Source organism: Morus notabilis, unplaced genomic scaffold (genome assembly GCF_000414095.1).
Source record: "Morus notabilis unplaced genomic scaffold, ASM41409v2 Scaffold1196, whole genome shotgun sequence".
Lineage (NCBI taxonomy): Eukaryota > Viridiplantae > Streptophyta > Magnoliopsida > Rosales > Moraceae > Morus > Morus notabilis.
The window spans coordinates 124,372-144,973 of NW_010361429.1; the positions used below are offsets into that span (position 1 = coordinate 124,372).

General features: G+C 34.7%; 4 protein-coding genes and 1 non-coding gene across 5 annotated transcripts; 4 read left to right on the forward strand and 1 right to left on the reverse strand.

Moving 5' to 3' along the window:
- Positions 1 to 246: 246 nt before the first annotated feature.
- Positions 247 to 2,213, forward strand: LOC21387712 (DELLA protein RGL1). Its single transcript, XM_010099491.2, has one exon. It carries the CDS (start codon positions 247 to 249, stop codon positions 2,074 to 2,076), a length of 1,830 nt encoding a protein of 609 aa, XP_010097793.1. The 3' UTR covers positions 2,077 to 2,213.
- Positions 2,214 to 3,485: 1,272 nt separating this feature from the next.
- On the forward strand, positions 3,486 to 5,537 carry LOC21387713 (DELLA protein RGL1). Its single transcript, XM_024166515.1, has 2 exons — positions 3,486 to 4,058; positions 4,338 to 5,537. Exons 1-2 carry the CDS (start codon positions 3,486 to 3,488, stop codon positions 5,535 to 5,537), a joined length of 1,773 nt encoding a protein of 590 aa, XP_024022283.1.
- A 2,000-nt stretch (positions 5,538 to 7,537) lies between these two features.
- LOC21387714 (probable bifunctional TENA-E protein) lies at positions 7,538 to 9,805 on the forward strand. Its single transcript, XM_010099493.2, has 3 exons — positions 7,538 to 7,770; positions 8,263 to 8,483; positions 9,383 to 9,805. Exons 1-3 carry the CDS (start codon positions 7,615 to 7,617, stop codon positions 9,714 to 9,716), a joined length of 711 nt encoding a protein of 236 aa, XP_010097795.1. The 5' UTR covers positions 7,538 to 7,614; the 3' UTR covers positions 9,717 to 9,805.
- Positions 9,806 to 10,289: 484 nt separating this feature from the next.
- Positions 10,290 to 10,361, forward strand: TRNAH-GUG. The gene has a single exon. It is a non-coding gene; the product is annotated as a tRNA-His (tRNA).
- Positions 10,362 to 13,581: 3,220 nt separating this feature from the next.
- On the reverse strand, positions 13,582 to 15,183 carry LOC21387715 (glucan endo-1,3-beta-glucosidase, basic vacuolar isoform). Its single transcript, XM_010099494.2, has 2 exons — positions 15,060 to 15,183; positions 13,582 to 14,765 (listed from the first exon to the last, which is right to left on the reverse strand). Exons 1-2 carry the CDS (start codon positions 15,136 to 15,138, stop codon positions 13,750 to 13,752), a joined length of 1,095 nt encoding a protein of 364 aa, XP_010097796.2. The 5' UTR covers positions 15,139 to 15,183; the 3' UTR covers positions 13,582 to 13,749.
- Between the last annotated feature and the right edge of the window lie 5,419 nt (positions 15,184 to 20,602).

Genomic DNA, 20,602 nt, shown 5'->3' on the forward strand with positions numbered 1-20,602 from the left:
CAAGAGAGTTCTGGTTTTTATTTGAAAACAATATAGTAAAAACAGTTGTTACACGTGGGCTTTAATATAAATAACTTGAATGGATTAGGCCAACTTGACAATATCAACACATCAATATCACTGGTCAGTTGAGAGATTGGATTTAGTCCTTTGTCCATACTCCAAATGGTATAAAATAGCTAGAGAGTTGGTAATTTTCTATATGTTCACCATAATTTATTTGGAAGAAAAATAAAGCCCAGAAAAATGAGTTTCAATTCTGACCTACAGAATTCCATGTTCTCCTCAGAGGACTTCAATTTTCAAGAAATTCAGGACCCACAAATCAGTTCTATTCATACCATGGAAGAAATGAACAATAACCAAGTTCATTTCTATGGAGATGAAGATTGGGGTGACTTCGGGGTTAATCCTTCCTTTTCCTTTGACTATGGCTACAATCAAGATGAAAACTTGGCAGGAGAGTTCTTTAGCTCCAAATATCACTCACAAGATCAACACCAACAATCAAATTCAGTCCATGAAATGCTTGGTGATCCTGAATATGATGTGGGCCCACCATCACTTGAAGCATGTCTAGAGGAGATATCAACAAAGATTGGTGATGAAACAAACCCAAATGCTGCCCAACATGTTGGAGTAAAGAAGAGTAAGGAATATCCATTCTCTTTGGCTGCTCTTGAGCTATTAAACAGTTATGGAAGTGGGTTTAAGAGATTGAAGGGTCAAAGAATCATTGAACCAATCAACCACGGAAATCATAGCAATAGTTTCACTGAGGTTGTGGCTGCAGATAGGAAGTTTTCGACCGAAGAAATCTTGAGGATTGCTGGTGCAAGGTTCATTCAGTCCTATTCTCAGCAGGAGAATTATAACCATCCTTTTGAGTGGTCCTTTTCTGGCCTTTCCAATGAAGAGATCAAAGATGTTGAGCTTGTGGAGTTGCTTCTTGCTTCGGCTGAGAAAGTGGAGAGTCAACAATATGAAAGTGCAAGCCGGTTAGTCAATCTTTGTGATCACTTGTCTTCCAACACAGGGAATCCGGTTCAAAGGGTGGTTTACTATTTCTGTGAGGGTCTTAAGGAAAAGATTGATAGAGAAACAGGAAGGATTGGAGGAGTATCATCGAAGGGGCTTGGAAAAAGTCACAAATTGTTTGATATCGATAATACAAGCTTGGTTCCCTGCATGCCTACTATCGCGCTACACCAAGGACAACCTCTCTTCCGAGCGGAAAAAGTTGCCGCAGTGCAGGCCATAGTGGAAAGCATTGGTGAAGCAAAGAAGGTTCATGTGATCGATCTCAGGATCGCGTTTGGCATGCAATGGACTGCCGTAATGGAAGTTCTCGCATCACGACGCGAAAACCCCATTGAGCTTCTCAAGATAACAGCTATTGCAGGCACAACAGCTCCAAGACATGTCATTGAGGAGGCAGGGAGGTGGTTGGAAAACTTTGCGTCTAACATGAAGATACCTTTTTCTTTCAAGGTAGTTATGATGGAAGACGTGTTGAGCCTCAAAGAAGACCTTTTCGAGTTGGACACTGAGGAAACTCTCGCTGTCTACTCTTCTTATGGATTGAGAAGTTTGATTTCACAGCCAACTCAATTAGAGTCTCTAATGAGGGTGATTAGGAGCCTCAATCCTTGTGTCATGGTTGTGAATGAAGTTGAGGCAAACCACAATTGTCCGGCCTTTGTGAACCGTTTCATTGAAGCCCTTTTCTTCTATGGAACTTTCTTTGATTGTCTTGAGGCTTCCCTGAAACATGATGACACAAATAGGTTGATATTCGAGTCACTCTATTGCGGTCGATCAATCAGTAACCTCGTGGCGGCCGAGGGAGAGGAGAGAAAGATTCGGCATGTGAAAATCCATGTGTGGAGAGCTTTCTTTGCCAGGTTTGGAATGGAGGAGCTAGAGTTGAGCCCATCATCCATACAACAAGCAAAGATGGCCTTGAAGAATTTCCCATGTGGGAGTTCTTGCACACTTGATATGAGTGGGAAATGCCTTATGATGGGGTGGAAGGGCACCCCGCTTAGTTCTCTATCTGCTTGGAAATACCTTTAGGCTGAGTTTGGTAGGAGGGAAAAGCAGTAGGAAGGATGGGAGTGGGAGGATCAGTGGATGGATCTTAATACCACCTAGATTCTATACTTTTCCCTCCTTCCTATATATTCTTTTCTCTATTACCAAACACATCCTTAATACCACCAATAGAAAGTAGTTGAATTTAGATTTCAGTTTCTAGTGCATTTATTCTCTTTCTAGTTCATCTCCAAGTTTTTTTTTTTTTTTTTTTTTTTGTTGAAATCATTAATTACCAACAGATCGTATTGTTATGTCTGGTTTCTGATTTCAAGTTCCATTTGTTCAACATGATTATCAAAGGATTTTTTTTTTCTTTTTTCCTTCTTTTCTTTGTGTATACATTTATTTGAATGGGAGAGACTATCTCTAGCAAACAGAAAAAACAGGAAACTTAAGACAAACAAAGTACAAACAAACAAGAATAAACCAAGAAAACTTACAATTAATCCAATAACATGATTACCAACCACAATATGAGCAAGTATAGCAGAAGCCTCTTAAAGTAGTTGAAAATAGCATTCAATCTCAAATAAATTATTCCTCATTTATTACAAATAGATGTTATCGTTCGTTCCTAATTTCATGTTTTAATTATTTACCACAAATATTGGTTTTTGTTAGGATTTTAGTTTGTGGCAACAAAATTCAAGAAAATGATTCAAACCAGGTTTGCTAAGTAATTGTGGCAACAAGTATTGAAACAATTGCATTAGACACAGATCTTTCACTTTGTTTATGAAAGTCTTTAATAAGAGTAGAATTCATTAACCCAAATTTGTAAATATGGAAGTGCTTCATAAATCTCTTGTTTGCATATCAGATTATGTAAAATTACTTGGACGGGACAAATGGGTGGCAATTATATACTTTAGTCCAACAAGGTATTCCACTTAAGTATATTCCACAATATATCTTGTTTGTCACATTGTCCTTGTTCCTCATTGAAACTAACCTTTTGTCTTCTTTTAATTTTTGAATCTTTCTTGAAACAAGTTCATAGAAAACATCTCTTTAAACATTAATTTCTTCAACAAATTATTTCAACTTAATGCATTGGTTTGTTTCTTGTTCTTGTTTGATTCAATAAATAATTATTGTATCCTAATTCTTTTTTTTTTTGGCACCATATATAATAATTAATATGCTGTCATCTAAAATATAATTTTGTGAAAATGCAGGCCACCTTGCTTATATCAATGTTACTATGCTTGAGGTCACGGTCTGAAGACTTGGTCAAATGCCTATTAATGTAACTGGAAAGTCATTGTCACATATAAGAAACTTACATTAAGAAAGTTCTAAATTTTCTTGTTCAGAATTGCTTTTACTAGTTCCAATTGAAAGAGTAGAAACATGAATTGACCATTTTTTCAGTGAAGAAATTGGCCATGATCTCTTCTGGGAAGTTAAGTTCTTCTGGAGTTGAGGATAAACTTGGCTCTAATGACAAATCTTCTGGGAGTATGGAAGAAGACAACATCGAGTACCGAGTTGGTTTTTGTGGAGAAAACTTGTGGGACTCGACGAATGCTTGTTACCTCTCTCCTGAATTTGGCTTTCTCCAAGATGACTATTCAGCAGAAGAGTTTCTTTTCTCCAAGTATCAACTACACGAAGAGAAATATTCAGAGTTTGGTCTACTTAACGATGCTCGGTTCAACGTAGCCTCGCCACCACTTGACAAATGCCTGGAGGAGATTGCAAAACTTGGTGAAGATGAAATCCCATCTGTGATATCAGGTATTGGTGAATCCAAGAAGGAGAACAAGTTCCCATTTCCTTTGGCTTCTCTTGAGCTCTTGAGAAACTATAGCGGCGGATTAAGGCGGTTGAAGAGGGAAAGAAGAGTTATGGAGCCAAGCAATGACTCAACATGTGGTGAGGTTGGGGACAAGAGACTATCATGTGTTGAGATCATGAAGATTGCCGGTGCAAGGTTCATTCAGTCCTCTTCCTTAGAGGTATGGTGTTGGATAACCATATCCAGTCTATATTGAATTAATTAAATACCAATGAAATCAATTTCGGTTTTTCATTGAAAAATCCATTCATAAAAGAGTGTTGAAAACATATTTGTCCAGGTTTAAAACATATGCTTTATTTATTTATTTTTTTTAATATATTTAGTTTGCTTTGCCTTTCCTCTGTTAATGCTCACATTCAATGGAGTAGAATGAATTAGATTTTTTAAATTGAAAATTAGCCAAGTAAGACACTGATTGAATTAGATTGGATTCCAGCAGGCAAATAACCATCCATTTGAACGGTCCTTGTGCGGACTTTCCAATGAAGATACCAAAGATGTTGAGCTTGTGGAGCTTCTCCTTGCTTGTGCCGAGAAAGTGGGGTGCCAACAGTTCGAACGCGCGGGAAAGTTGCTCAACCAATGCGATCAGCTGTGTTCCACCACAGGCAATCCAGTCCAAAGAGTAGTGTACTATTTCTGTGAAGCTCTCAGGGGAAGGATTGACAAAGAAACAGGAAGGAGCAAAACAAAGGGATTGGGGAAAGAGCAGTTGTTTGATCCCGACGTCGCAATGATGAGACTAAACGCGACGCATCATGCATTTCACGAGACGATCCCTTTCTCTCAGCTGTCCATATTTGCTGGAATCCAGGCCATTGTGGAGAGTGTTGAAGGAGCAAAGAAGATTCACATAATTGATTTTGCAATTAGGAGTGGTCTACAATGGACTGTCTTGATGCAAGCTCTTGCCTCTTGCCATGAATCTCCTCTAGAGCTCCTCAAGATCACTGCTCTTGGAACCACACAAAAACATGTGATTGAGGAGACAGGTGAGAGGTTGTTGAGCTTTGCTCAAACCTTGAATATTCCTCTCTCTTTCAAGATTGTTATGGTCTCAGACATGACACATCTCAAACAAGAACTTTTCGAGCTCGATTTCGATGAAAAAGTGATTTGTTACTCTTATTTCTTATTCAGAAGCATGCTTGCACTGCCGGATCAACTAGAGTCCGCAATGAGAGTGATGAGAAGCTTAAATCCATGTGTAATGGTTGTCACTGAGGTTGAGGCAAACATGAACTCGCCGTCCTTCGCGAACCGCTTCATTGAAGCGCTTTTCTTCTACGGTGCATACTTCGACTGCCTTGAGACTTTCATGAAGAGAGATTGTCGGAATAGAATGGCTGCTGAATCACTCTACTTTGGAGAAGGAATTAGGAATACTGTGGCTGCTGAGGGGAAGGAAAGGAAGATCCGAAACGTGTCGATAGATGTTTGGAGGGCGTTTTTCACCCGCTATGGATTGGAGGATGTTGAGCTGAGCCCTTCATCCTTGTACCAAGTGGAGCTCATACTCAAGAAATTTTCTTGTGAGGATTCTTGCACACTTGATGTGAATGGGAATTGCTTAATCTTTCTATGGAAGGGTACACCAATTCAATCTCTTTCTGTTTGGAAATCCTTCCAATATTAATATAACTTATTCTTTCTTGGGTTCAGCTCCAAACTTTTGTGTGATCCCATGATGAAGAAATATTAGCTTCGGCTTTCATGGTTTGATTAGGAATGTGATCTTTGCTAGTAATTTTAAGCAAGAGGAGTTTCAAGTGTGTTGACGGTGAAAATCGGCCAACATCAAAGGAACCGAATCTTTAGATTGAGATCCGATTCAAAAAGATCGAACATCTATAAACAAATGAAATAAAGAATAAAGCGAAAAGGAGATACAAAAATTTAGAGTAGGTCGGCTTAATGTGGCCTACGTCCATTATGGTTGTTGAGTTTTTCATTGAATTTCTTGGTTTACACACTCAAACTCCCCATTACATTCTCTCCCGACATTCAGGATCAACAAGAAAAATGTGAAGTATGGTGGAGGAGCTAGAGTCTCGAACCCCCTCTTCGTCTCCTCCCTCTCCTATTTATAGGAGACTTCCTTAAGTAACCGTTCATTCGTCGGTGTAACCGTCCAACCCACGTGTACCACTTCCGCTTTTCTTGTTTCCCTCCGGACATGACCTCTTGCTTTCTTTGTTGGTAATCCACATGTCGTGGGATCGTTGACGGGGGGTGGCTTTTTTATTTCCCTCGTTGGTAATCCACATCTTGTGGGATTGCTGATGTGGTGATTTCCTTATTTCTCACGTGACAGAGTTGGTGATTTCCTTTTTCCTCACGTGAAAAAGTTGGGCGTGAGGTTGGGCTCTTTTTCGGATGTAAATTCTCTTTTTTTTCTTCCACGTATGGCATGACGATTACTCGAGCAAATCTGATAACCCGAACAATATGAGGTGATTGATGATGAGGTTTTCCTCATTTTTCTCGTGAGAAAATAAGATGGGAGGTTAGACTTATTTTAACTTGCCCTCCCCCAAAACAACCGTCTCAGGGTATAGGGTTCGAGGCATTATGTCTAAGGCGAGTAAATTTTACATAATCACATTGACAATTTAAGTTAATAAATTGTAAAGAGTGCTAGATCATGTGAACCCATGAAAATGTTGACAATATAAGATCATAAATTTCACATTGACATTATTACCCTTTTAGTTTCAATCTTCTCACCATGTGTTTCATTTTTAGTACCTCCAAGATAGTCTAAAAATTGTCTCAGAAACAGAAGACTCTATGATTGGATTCAAATGCTTACTAACTAGTAGTTTTTTTTTTGCTTTTCTTGGTCATCACAGTTAAAAAGAAATGATTTTTTAGTACCTGTAATTGATTTTTAAGATATAAAATGTCAATTATATTATTTTCAATAATTAATAATAAATTAGTAGTTTAAAAAAAATCTGAAAATACTTTAAAACATTTATAATTAAACAATCAAAATCAATTTAAAATATTTTTCATAAAAATATTTTTAAAGTTATAATTTCTATTAATTAATAAAAATGATAATTTGAATTTTGTATTTTTAAAAATTAGTCTTAAAGTATTAAAAAAATATTTTTCTAAAAATTAAAATTATATTTTAATATTATTAAAAAGATAAAGATATATCAATATGTATGGCAGCAAGATGATCTTATCCTTAAAACTAAGCATCGACATGTCGGTTTTGAGGGGGGGGAAAAAATTTTAAAAAAGACCAGCCCAACTAATTTGGGCCTACCTTCCACGTGTTGGGCCCAGTTGAGATCCTCAGAGACTCATACCGTCACACGTCACCACTTCCTAACCAGCTGACCATGTTTAAAACGACGGTAAGGATCTGTTCATTTCGTTGATTTGAGTTTATAATTTGAGTTGAGACGTGATTTTGTGTGAAAATTTTTTACTGTAATAAAAAAGTTAAATGTGATTATTTTTAAAAATTTTTTATTATAATAAAACTCAAATTCTAAACTAAAATCTGCGAAATGAACGGAGCCTAATTGTCAGAGTCCCACAACCACAAGTGGCCTTGCGGTGGATCCCAAGTCCCAACGTGTGTTCCATGAAAAGTCAAATAATGGGTCAAAACTGAAACATTACTCTTTCCTATACGAAACTCCGAAACAAAGAAAATACAGAGATTAGAAAAAAAAAAAAAAGAGAGAGTGAGAATGGAGGATAAAGGGCAGAACGGGGCGCAGAAGGAGGGAGTAGTCGACACGTGGAAGAACAAGCACCGTATGCTCTGGGTGGGGGCCACCAGACACCCCATGATTCTCAGCATTTCAGATGGCACCATCCATCCCTCCGCCTTCAAGCGGTGGCTGGTAAAAAAAAACAAACAAACACTTTTAACATTGTTTTTTGGTTATTTGTTATTTATTTTGGCTGGTAAACTTTTCTTTTTTGGAATAAATGTCATCACTTGAGCATTACATTGGAAAGTTAGAAAATAAATAAATTCGCCATAACTTAATAAAGTTCTAGTAGTTCAGATTTCGTAGTAATAGTAGAGTATTTATACTATAAAAAAGATGGAGAATTCTTAGTGCACCGCCTGTAAATTTTTGTGGTGTAATTTTTTTTTTTTTTTTTTTCTCAAAGTGGGGTTTTTGCCATATTTATTTTAAGACTCCTACTGTTGAAAATATAAGTTTCAATACATTGAATTAGCACAAAAATATATATATATATTTTTTTTTTTTAGCGTTATTGTGGGCCATGGAGGACCCAGTTGAGGAAAAGCAATACTGTTGTTTTGTTATGATCATATTATCAATGAAATTGAGGTGGGAATTGGAAAAATGGAAAAAATGCAGGGACAGGATTGCATATTTGTGAGGGCGCTTGTTCCATTTGTGGGGAGTTTGATAGTGAAGGCTTGGAAGGAGTCTGATGATAGCAGTGATGTGGACACCATATTGAGAGGCATGGCTGCTTTGAATGATGAACTTGATTGGTTCAAGAAAGAAGCCAACAAGTGGGGTGTTCATCTCTCTGAAATGCTTGTTCCTCAAAAACCAAACCAGGAATATTGCAGGTAATTTTCTATCTTGTTTTCTCTAATCATGCAAGTTTTGATCAACCTTTTTTCTGTTTCTTCTTTTAATTGTGGAATTATTTGCAGCTAATTGAGACACACATTTATCTGTATTTTCTGTTGTAAGTTGGATTTTTCTGATTTTATTTTATTAATTTTGAGAGGTTTACTTAGGATTTTGGTGTACTTTGGTCTTCCTTGTTGCTTTAGCACTGTGCTCTAGTCGTTCAATTCGAAGGAAGATGACCTCTAATTTTGATACCATATTGTTTAAAAATCCCTCCTCTCAATGCCTTAATCAATAGTTTGGCAAGTTTTTTGAAAAGTGTATGAATAAACTTCAAAGAACCACTATGAAGTTTTATTGTTTAGACTTTAAGACTTGTAGTGAGAATTCCTATGATCAATTTTCCTTTCTGAATGAAGGGGAGGAAAAAAAAAAAAAAAAGGTATTTTCAGTTCAAGGACTAGTTATTCAGTCTAAAATCTAACCTCCATTTGTGATTGGAGTAAATTGTTATGTTTCTTTAAAATTCAAGGACTGCATTGCAAAGAAAAAAAAATTTCATGTACTTTTGTGTAGAAAATCAGGAGGCACAAATGTAAGAAGCGTAAAAGTACCACTAACTTGCTGATATCATTGAAAGTCAAAAGAACCACTGTGGAGTTTTATTGAAAATCCACTAAAACTCTGTTTAGTTTGCTGATTCGAATTGAGATTGAGTTTTTAATTCAAGTTAAGATACGAGAGCTTTTTATTATAACAAAAAAATTAAATGTGACTGTTACTGTAATAAATTCAAATTTTAAACTCTCGGTGTTTGAAATGAACTAGATATAACTAAACACTACTATTTGATCACCTTTTCTCTATTTAAGCATGACTTCTTCTTTGGCAGATTTCTAGAGAACTTAATGGGCCCGGAAGTAGAATACACAGTGGCACTGACTGCTTACTGGGCCATAGAAGCAGTGTACCAAGAGAGCTTTGCCTTGTGCTTGGAAGAAGGGACAAGGACCCCACCAGAACTGGAGGACACGTGTCAAAGGTGGGGCAATGAGGCCTTTGGAAAGTATTGTTCTTCTCTCAAGAACATTGCTGAGAGGCGCCTAAAGAAGGCCTCAGATGATTATGAAGATGTGCTCAAGAAAGCTGAAGTGGTTTTCTTGCGTGTTCTTGAGCATGAGATTGAGTTTTGGAACATGAGCCGTGGTGATACTCAACACCACTGAATTAAAATCTTTGTTTTAAGCTTAAGTCACACACATATGTGTGTGTATATCTATATATATATATATATATGTGTTATTTTCCTATCTATCAGAAGGTGTTACAGTTTTTTTTTTTAATTTTTATTATTATTTTTTTTTTTAAGCTTAAGACATATATGCTTATATATGCTTGTCCTGTATATGTACAAGTTTTATGGTGAAGTTGTGGCAAGCTAAAAGAAAAGGTATATAACAGAAAATTAAAAAAAAAAAATGTTCTATGTATTGCTATGGTGAATTTGTGTCACGTTACACTTAATATGTTTTTTTCAAGGTCATGGCTATTGTAATAGCCATTTATCTTAGGGTGATTATATTTACATTACACCCGCTAATGATCATCGATGTCCTCACATTTAACAATGCTTTTTTGTAACAAATTTGTCATGTAATGAGTAAATCAAAATCCTAAGACATGGTTGCAAGATTAAAGCGATGTGGATTCCATTTGAAACAAAACGATGTACTTTTTTCGGTGAGTTTGCTTTCTAGAAAAAGGGTAAATAAATAACATCCGCGATATGAGACGACGAAGTGGCTGTAGTTTAGTGGTGAGAATTCCACGTTGTGGCCGTGGAGACCTGGGCTCGAATCCCAGCAGCCACAATATTTTTGTAATCTATTCTTTTACTTCACATTTGGGACGTGAGATAATGATAATAATGTAAAAATTATTATTATTTTGTAGAAATAGTAATGTAAACATTATTTCCTAACATCTTTAAGACAATGGGTAATTAAAATATGGTCAAAAACTATGTTACGTTTCTTATCATTTTCTTAAATACCCCTTTGCATGTGCAACATAAGATCACAATATTGTAAACATTATTTGTTAATATGATCTGCATAACAAAGAGTACACAAACACATGGTCTTATTACACTTGAAACCATGCATATTCGGATGCCCCACCAACAAAGGGAAGGAAACAAGAGTTTCTCTTATTAAAGTAAAATAAAATGCTAAATTAAAACAAAATAAAATATATTTTTTTGGTATTTTTTTTCTCTCCTAAAAATGGCTCGAAAAAGCCTTATCAGTGCTTCTCTATATATTTGTAACGACCCATACCTTTTTGAATGTTTGAGTTTCTTGAAAACACAATTGTAAGACGTTTCCTTAAAGAAATGTGGACATCTTTCAATTTTCTATTCAAGATACAAATTTGTAACAATGCCTGAATTTCACATTTGGCCAGAAGCTCACCACGTTTCTTTGCACTGATGAGGTTGCATTTGCAGGGTCCGTCAGGCTTTGAAGGTCCGAATTCGGGACGCCGAGGATGAGCTCAATGAGAGAGAGAGAGTGAGAGATGAGAGAGAGAAAGAGAGAGAATGAGAGCTTGCCTTAGTATTTTACTAAAATATTCTCTTTAACAAGATCACATGCATTGTACATAATTAATTCTGTTAAAAATTTAACAGAAATGACGAGATTACATCTTTTTAAATAAGTTGGGGGTCGATTTGTTAAAATAAGATTATGGACCAAACTGTCACCTTTTAAAAAAGTTTAGGACTATTTGTGCAAATTACTCCTAAATTTATTTACTCTAGACCTATAACGTGAAACTTAATGCATATATATCAATTACGCTAAAACGAAATTCTTATAAATCCCCACACAACAACTTGGCAAAAAAAAGAGAAAAAGAGAGAGACCTGAAATGCCAATATTTGTAATTATTAGTCCTACAAGAAACAAAGTAGCAGCCATTAGAGAATTGTTAATGGTAGACATGTATATTACAGAAGAACAACAAAAGCAATCAGCTTAGAGCATTGTGTTTTGCACATACACCTAGGCCGTTTATATATAGAAATATGATGGTTATTCTACCTCATTAATATACTAGTTAATGAGGCACGTAATATATATGAAATGCTTGGTTCAATTCTAGCAAGTAAGGTAAAAACAAAGCTTGGTTCAATTCTAGCAAGCAACAACATATGAAATGCAAAAGGAAAAGAAACTTAAGACCCGTTCATTTTGCTGATTTGAGTTTAAAATTTGAGTTTTGTTACAGTAAAAAAATTTTTACAAACAGTCACATTTAACTTTTTTACTACAGTAAAAAACTCTCACATAAAGTCACATCTCAACTCGAATTAAAAACTCTAATCAGCGAATGGGCTCTTAAATATTATACATGTTTGGAATTCATAAGTATGCTTTAAGCTTGGGCCTACCACAAAAGTTAAAAGACGTCATATCATATCATAAAACAAAGAATCTAAGTGAATGTTTGGTTCATAAATTCAGAATCATGTTTCAGAATTATTTTTTATTTATGTGTGTTTTTTGTAAGAAAAAATACTGTAGCGAATCACGAACCATGATTCAAATCATGACACGAATACACTAACCAAACGCACTCTAAAGCCTTGTTCATTTTACTGATTCGAGTTTTCAATTTTAGGTTTTTACAGTTAAAAGCTCTCAGAAAATGTCACATTTCAGCTCAAATTAAAAACTTAAATTCGCGAAACGAATGAGACCTAAGTGTTTCTTTTATTATTATTGCTATTATATAAATAAATTTTGGATTGGAATTTAATTATTGACGGCCCTGTTTTTTTTGCTGATTTGAGTTTAGAATTCAAGTTTTACTACAGTAAAAATCTCTCAAAAACAGTCACATTTAACTTTTTACTACAGTAAAAAATTTTTACACAATATCATATCTCAACTCAAATTAATAAATCCAACGGACCAGTCACATTGTTTCAAATATCCTATATTAGACCCCACCTTTCACGGAAACCCCCACTGACTTCTATGCATTTTTGTAAAGTTGCGAAACTTTTAAACAACTAATGATTATAAGACCTTCTCGATTTCCACCAACCTTGTTTGACAATGAATATTCCAAATATTATTCGCTCCTATGCAAAAGACTACAGCTATACAAGTACCAATTTTCCATAATGTGACAAACCATCTAACAAAAAAAAAAAAACAACAAAAAAAAAAAAAACAATTCGCCACATGAAGTTTTTGTAGTTGTCGTTATAAAGTGAGTTTTTTTATTCATTTTCCTTTAAAAAAAAAAAAAAAAAAGCCGCCAGGCGGCTGAACTGTAGCAATAGTTTTTTTCAAAAGTTATAAACCATGTGTCCCCCCCAAAAAAAAAAAAAGTTATAAACCATGTGGGTTGTGGACAATCTGACTTTTTTCTTTTATATTTTAGCAGCCACTAACATGTATTGGTGTGGGAAATATCATGTTCTTGTGATTTTAAACAGATGAATATGATAAAAATATTTTCAACGTTCTCACTATAAAATTCGTCTGAAAAAGAGAATTAATGCACATAGAAACTTATGTCTCACAAAAACGACATGTTTTCTTTACCAAGTTTCATTAACGACATGCCATTTTTTTTTTTTTGGGTGGGGAAGTTTTTTGGACGAATAAATCGACGTTTTCCTTGCAGGTAAACGACAGCGAAATAGAAGACATGGCGTTTTAAACGACATTTATCTTCATGAGAAAGCCGCTTCATATACAATTATCCATAAACGACATATCGCTTTTAGTCGGAAGTAAAAGGATGCGTCAATTATCATACTATTTGGTAAAAATAAAACGATCTCTCGTTTATGCCTGCAATGTTGTTTTATATAAGTGACGTGTAGTTTGTGGAGGAGCTTTTTGCCAAAGGTAAAACGACTTGTCGTTTCCTCACCAAGTGCACATAATTACGTCATATCGGGAGAAACAATTCGCGTATAGGATCATAATATCGCTCCTATTTATAACTGCAATATTCCATATGATATAAATATTGTACAAAAAAAAAAAGGATGTCTTTTAAGTTTATAAAGCAATACAAACATACTTATATCTTCATGGAGGAGAATACACAAAAATATGAAATAATGTACACACAGATTCTGTTTTCCTTATTAAATGGGAAATAGAAAGTATGAGATTCTCTTATTGAATAAGAACACACTGCAAGGAAGCAGAAGAAACAGAGTTTCCAAGCTTACATATCACTAGATATGGAAAGAGTAGTAGAGTTGTGCTCAGCCAAAAGATCCCAATTTCTTTGTACACCAAAATTGAGATTGTATTTAGGCTGTTTATTAGGGTAGAATACCCCAAAATTCTTCTCCAACTCCGGACTCTTTTGGTTCTCATTAAACAGGGCAAACAAATACGTCTCAATAGGCTTGTTTGGCCTCTTTGGGGTACCGCCCTTGACATGCTTAATAAGATTTGTGTAGTAAGTCCTTGCATTGTCGAGCGTTGCCCCGGTCCCGCCTGCCGATGGCCAGCCGCTCTCCGACACGACGACATCCAAATCCCCTCCCCAAGCCCCCTCAAGAGAAGAGTAGAGCGCATCCAACATTGCATCAAAGAGGTTTTGGTATCCACGTCCTTTGTCCCATACCGAAATAGACGGCGAAGTGAACAAAGCATAAGGAAGAGAGATGTCTCCAGGATTGCCAACATAGCTAAAATAAGTGTAGATATTGGCGAGTATAGGCGTTTTAGCCCACACCAAGTGGCCTATAATGGGGTCCACAAACCACCTGACATCATCCCTAAAGGCACCCTCTGATGGGGGATAGGACTTGCCTATCAAGGTGGTGTCAATGGCTGTTGAGACCTTGATTTGCTCGTTGAGACCGGCCGATCTAACCGCGTTGAAAACGTTCACAAGAGCCGGCCGGAGAGATTGAGCAAGCGAGGCTTGGTGAATTGGGCTTACTTCATTCCCAACTGCAATGTACCTTATTCTCACACTTGGCCAGAATGGCACCACATTGCTCTGCACCCATGAGGCTGCGCTTGAAGCGTCTGTAAGGCGCTGCAGTTCCGAGTTTGGGACGCCGAGTATGAGTTCGATGTTAGAGCCTTTGAGGGCGTTTAGAACCGCGTGATTCGCGTCGTACATTCTCATTCGCTTGATGTTGTTTGACTTGTAAAGAGCTACAACTTCTGATATTGGTGGAAGGTTGTTGCCCAATAGTCCACAACAAACACCAACTTGTGCACCTGCATTCAGAAATTTATGGGTCATTTTCATGCCATTAATTCTGTTGAGCTAGGCCATGTAATATATCAATCAGGTTAGCTATATAAATTAGTAACTTAAAAACACAAATGTACAAGAGTCAAAATAGACATACATGTAATTAGCAAACATAAAAACAGGAGTAAATTTTCCTGCATACCAAGCAACGCCTTTAGTCTTCTATAATTCGAATCAAACACACACAATTACTATATATAACTGCCACTTAGTTTAAGCAAAAAGAAAATACTTATAAATTAGAGAAAGAATGAAACCTGTAATGCCAAAATTAGCAGCAATGAATCCCAAAAGAAGCATTACAGCAGCCATTAGAGTTTTGTTAATGGTAGCCATGGAGAAGAATGACAAAACAATGAGCCTCAAGGGTTGTGATTGTTACCCTCCAATTCAGCTCTTTATATAGAAACTATTACAAAATGTCAGAATAAGAAGATCTAATATGTTATATGTCAATTATTAATCAACTTGGTCGTCGGCCGCCCATACTTTTTAACAATTCAATGTATGCTTATCTCTGTGGATGACTCTTTACTAGTTTCTTTCTTTCTTTTTCAATTTGCCTCACCTTTAATAAGTGGATATACTTGATGTCATTATCTTAATGTGCAATGGCGGAATTAGCCTTTGAATTCAGTGGAAGCGTATACTAAATTTAGAGAAAAATGGACGTTTTGTGTTATTTTAACTTGTAAGAGGGAAAATAGGATAACCTCTATTGATTTATAGCGAAATTTAGAATCAACCAAAATAAATAGTAATATCATAGTATACTTTTCAAAAACTAGTCAATACATATGTGTGTCATATCTTCATTTTAGAGGGAGCTAATAAGGAATTATTTTTTTGAGTGGGGCAAAATGAGAGAAATAAAAAAAATTTCAGCTGAAATTAAAAAAAAAAAAAAATCAGTGGGGGCAGTAGCCCCTACTCATTACAACATACCTCTGCCACTGTTAATGTGGAAAGTTTATTCATGTCTATTGTAACAATTTTATTAAGAATTAGATGTCTCAATTTTATACTTCTAAGAGCAAAAAAAAAAAAAAAAAAAAAAAATCATAGAGAATAACATTAATAAGAAAACACAAATTTTATATTAGTGTTTTCACTCGATATAAGAACTATGTTCACTTTTATTCACAATTTAAAGTCTGTATTTTTTTTAACCTCTCTAAATGATGCCCTCTGCGTGTTTTTAATCAGAATAATAATTAGATTACACAATTTAACATTGGTATGTTAATAACAAGGCTTTGATGATTTTTCCCTTAGTTACATCAAGAAACAAGATCCTATCCTCTATATCTGTCTATAAGTGAAAAATCGGAAAGAACTAGCTAGCTTTTTCATTTCACGACATGCATTTTCTGATCAGAGTTCAGACAATATATACACAGACAATATGTGTGTAGATATATATACGTATAATACCTATATATATATATATATACACACCCACAATAAAACAGTTTTTGCCAGCTATTTTAGAGCTTTAATCAAAACAAGACTCCTGCAGTAACTATATAGTTTTTCTTTTTCCAAAGTTGACCCCATTTCAAGTTTCCTTTATCTTTTTGGATCATTATTAAGCACAAGTGACGATGGCACCATATATAGTAATAATAGAATATATATGACGCATTTGTACTCAAGATTAATAATTATACCTGACCATGCTTGGTCTATGGAAAAAAAGGTCACTCTAGCTCCTACTAGCACAACTTATCTTAGTCATATATTTGGATTAGAATAGAGACATGTTGCTTCAGAGACGTTATAATATATATACTCCTCACCTCTTGATAGAGCAATTCGAGTTGAGATGTGACTTTATATGAGAGTTTTTTATTATAGTAAAAAAATTAAATATGACTGTTTCTGATAATTTTTTACTATAACAAAACTCGAATCGATAAAATAAACGGAATATTAAAAAAAAAAACTATACAACATATATTTCCTATCTATTATTGGAAACTCGCCTAACTTTTAATGATAAAAAAAAGTATGACTTTTAATCAAATTCTATCAATATGGAAAACTCGCCTAACTTTAACGATAAACAATTGTACGAGCTATTCAAGATTTTTGGCTTTTTGTTAATAATGTAAAAACTAAAATCTATTAACCCCACCAGGCGGCGGCTACACCATAGCACTTGCATTATAGTATTTTCTTATCAAAAAAAAAAAAACGAAAGCATTATTAATGAGCTAGTACTTAATTAACTTGACCAAGTGGGAAATATTATAGGTTTTTTAAATGGATAGATAAAAAGGTCAAAAAGAAATGTAATTCAGAAAAGAGAGAGAGCAAATAAGCCATCAGAGTCTATTGTTTTGGCCCTCAACACCTGGCTTTGGCTTCAAACTTAAGTAAGAAGAACTAAGGGGATGTTTGTTTCCTGTATTCATCTATAATTCTGAATCATAATTCATAGTTCTCTACAGTGTTTTTTTCTCACAAAAAATACACGTAAAACGAGAATGATTCTGAATCATAATTCTGAATCCATGAACCAAATGTCCACTAAGACCCGCAAATCTTATTCACAGAATGTTAACTCAACCTAACTATCAAGTCTTACTCAAAATGATTTAGATTTTAGCGAGCTGATGATTGAAAAATAACTAGTTCATGAGTAAGCAGGTTTGCTAAGTATATTAGAGTTATTTTCGTCTGAAATCTTTTCATTGAGAGACCTTAATATGAAACTAAGACAGAACTTGTTGTTATCACTAGCAATTATTGGACCAAACAATTATGATGTTTAAGGAACGGCTATCGTGTTCTATGTTGAAGAGTTCCGACTGATTTGAGTACTTAAAATATAGTGATTATAAATAAAGAATTAATGGCAGTATTTTTTATTATGTATTAATAATATGTACTTAATTCAATCAGAAAGTGACATGTCGTTTAAAATTTTTATAAACTACATAACGTATTTAGATGTCTTCTAGTACTCTGGATCAAGATACCCGAAACCGTCATTGACCATAGTGCTGACGTACGACTTTAGATCTCATGTCTCGATATAAATCCAATTAGAGAAGATCTAAACTCCAGCAACATAGATATATTCACTACCCTAACTGAAACTTATCACAAAATAGACTTTACGTGTAAATACACATTCATGTTCTGTTCTTCTTCCTGCTCTATTTCTTTTTATAAATTTATCATGATTCGACAAATTTCATACCACTCAAAACTCTCACAACCTAACCATAATTTTATTTTAAATACATTTTTAATTTTTGGGGAATTATATTAATAGATTGAGCTCTTATTTATAAGCTTACAAAAGATTAAAATCTTATTACACAACCAATGTGAGACTTAGCCTACAGAAGATTAAAGGCTTATTACAGAACCAATGTGGGACTTAGCTCACAGAAGATTAAAGCCTTAACACACTAAGAGGTTGTTTGGTTGGGAGATTCATCCCCTTATTCGAATCATGGTTCATGGTTCGTTACAGTATTTTCTCTCACAAAAAATACACGTAAATCAAAAATGGTTCTAATCACATGATTCTAATCTATGAACCAAAAAACGTCTCCTTAGAAAAATGGTCGCGAACCACCTAAGCTACATTAACACACAAAAGGAAAAATGGTCTTTAACAATGACATTTGTTATTGTTAAAAATCTCAACGTTGCTAAAAACTTGTTGTCACTAAAAGTAAAAAAAAAAAAAAAAAAAAAAAAAAAAAAAAAAATTTTTTTAAGCGATGATATTATAAAAACTCGTAGTTAAAAGAAATTATCTTTCAGCGATGATATTATAAAAACTCGTAGTTAAAAAGGCGTAAATAAGCAACAAAATTTCATCGTACTGAGAATTTTAACTAAATTATTAAAACATATCGCTAAAAGTTTTGTCGCTAAAAACTTTTTTGTTGTAGTGACAGCATCCAATTCAATAATCCATTGAGAAAAAGTACAAAATCTCGGCAACTCTACCCCTTCCCAAACAGCAAGACATTTGGCCAAACAGGGAAGAAAACGTTTAAGAATTTTCTTCATAGGACCTGGCCACTCTCATCATTCAGATCTCTCTTAGTTATACTTTGTTTACCTCACCTTCAAGATTGATAAATGATCCTAATAGTGGCTTGGATAAGAAAACATTTTTGACACAAAATTATAGTGGTAAATTATCCTAATAGAAGTTGTTGTATTAGAGACTCCGTGGCCTTCGGGTGGTGAATTGGAGGAGTCATGTGAACATGCGAAAATTTATTGTTCAAAATATTATTAGGAGTATTAAAGTAGTAGTACCCTAAATAGGCCTAATAGATCCACACAACTTATTTGCTTTCTATGTTTGGCGAGAACCAAAGGGAGCACAATCACAGGATAAGAATCATGGGACATTAGGGTGTTTGGTATGAGGATTCGTGTCATGGTTCGAATTATGATTCGTGACTCGCTACAGTAATTTCTCTCATAAATTCAGGATTCGTTTGGTATGAGGATTCAAACTAGGGTGATTCTAATCATGATTCTGAAACTAGAACCATGATTCATGCTTTTGGGTTCAAATCATGATTCTGAAACCATGATTCAGAATCAGGAGTTTAAATCACCTTGAATTAAGAGGGGGGTGGTTTTAGAATCATGATTTGAGCTAGTTTAAAACATCACATCAGATTCCGAATCATGATTCAGAATCATCCAAACCAAACACGGATTTTGAATGTGTATTCGTGTCATGATTTGAATCATGGTTCGTGGTTCGCTATAGTATTTTCTCTCGAATCATGATTTTGAATCCATGAATCAAACGTCCACGCGTTTGGTATGAGGATTCAAATCAGGGTGGCTTTAATTTTAGAACTAGAACCATGATTTATGGTTTGAATTCAGGATCCAAACCATAGTTTAGGATCCGGAATCAGAACCAGAGGTTTGAACCATCCAAAATCAAGGGGGAGGTAGTTTTATTTTTTGGAGTGGTTCTGGTTTAAAACATCACATCAGGATTCAAACTTTAAACCAGAACCATCCAAACCAAACACTGGTTTTCAAAAACCATTTTTTACTTTTTTGTAAACAAACAAAGGTTTGAACTAAAATTATAGTTCTGGTTCTAGAACCCTCATACTAAACGCAACCTAAACAAACATTGATTATGAACCAAGATCCATAATTATGATTTTAGATCCATCTACCAAACACATAGATAAACTGAAAATGGAAAAGTAAAACTCAAAGTAAACAAAAAGTAATTACATAAATCCATTTTTAGAATAGCATCATTAATTTCTAAATTTTAAGCATTGCGACAATTTGATCATTGTATATATGCATATATTTACATAAAAAGAATATATAACATATGTATGTCGAGGCAGGACAGGGAGTGCTTCTTCCATTCCCATCCATGCCAAGATTCAAGGGCTAAATTTTATCTTTATCTCTGTCCTCATCTATGATTATTGACCCTCATCCCCACCTCATTTTAGGCAAGATCCCATCTCCATGAGGAATATTGTCATTCTATTTAACAGGATTGAAGAAAACTTTTTGCACATAATGTAACTTTTTTTTTTTTTTATATAAATTTCAAGTTAATACGCTATGTACACATGGTTATTGTTGTTAAATATCAAATTTTTTTGTCAATTTTCGCGCTAGAAATCAAATTTGCTAAAACAACAAAAGTCCAAGGAGTAATTTATCAAGCTTAGAAATTCAGGGATCAAATTGCTTAAAGTCCAAGGACTAGTGGCTTTAATAACTTTTTTCTTAAATATATATATATATATATATATATATATATATGTTT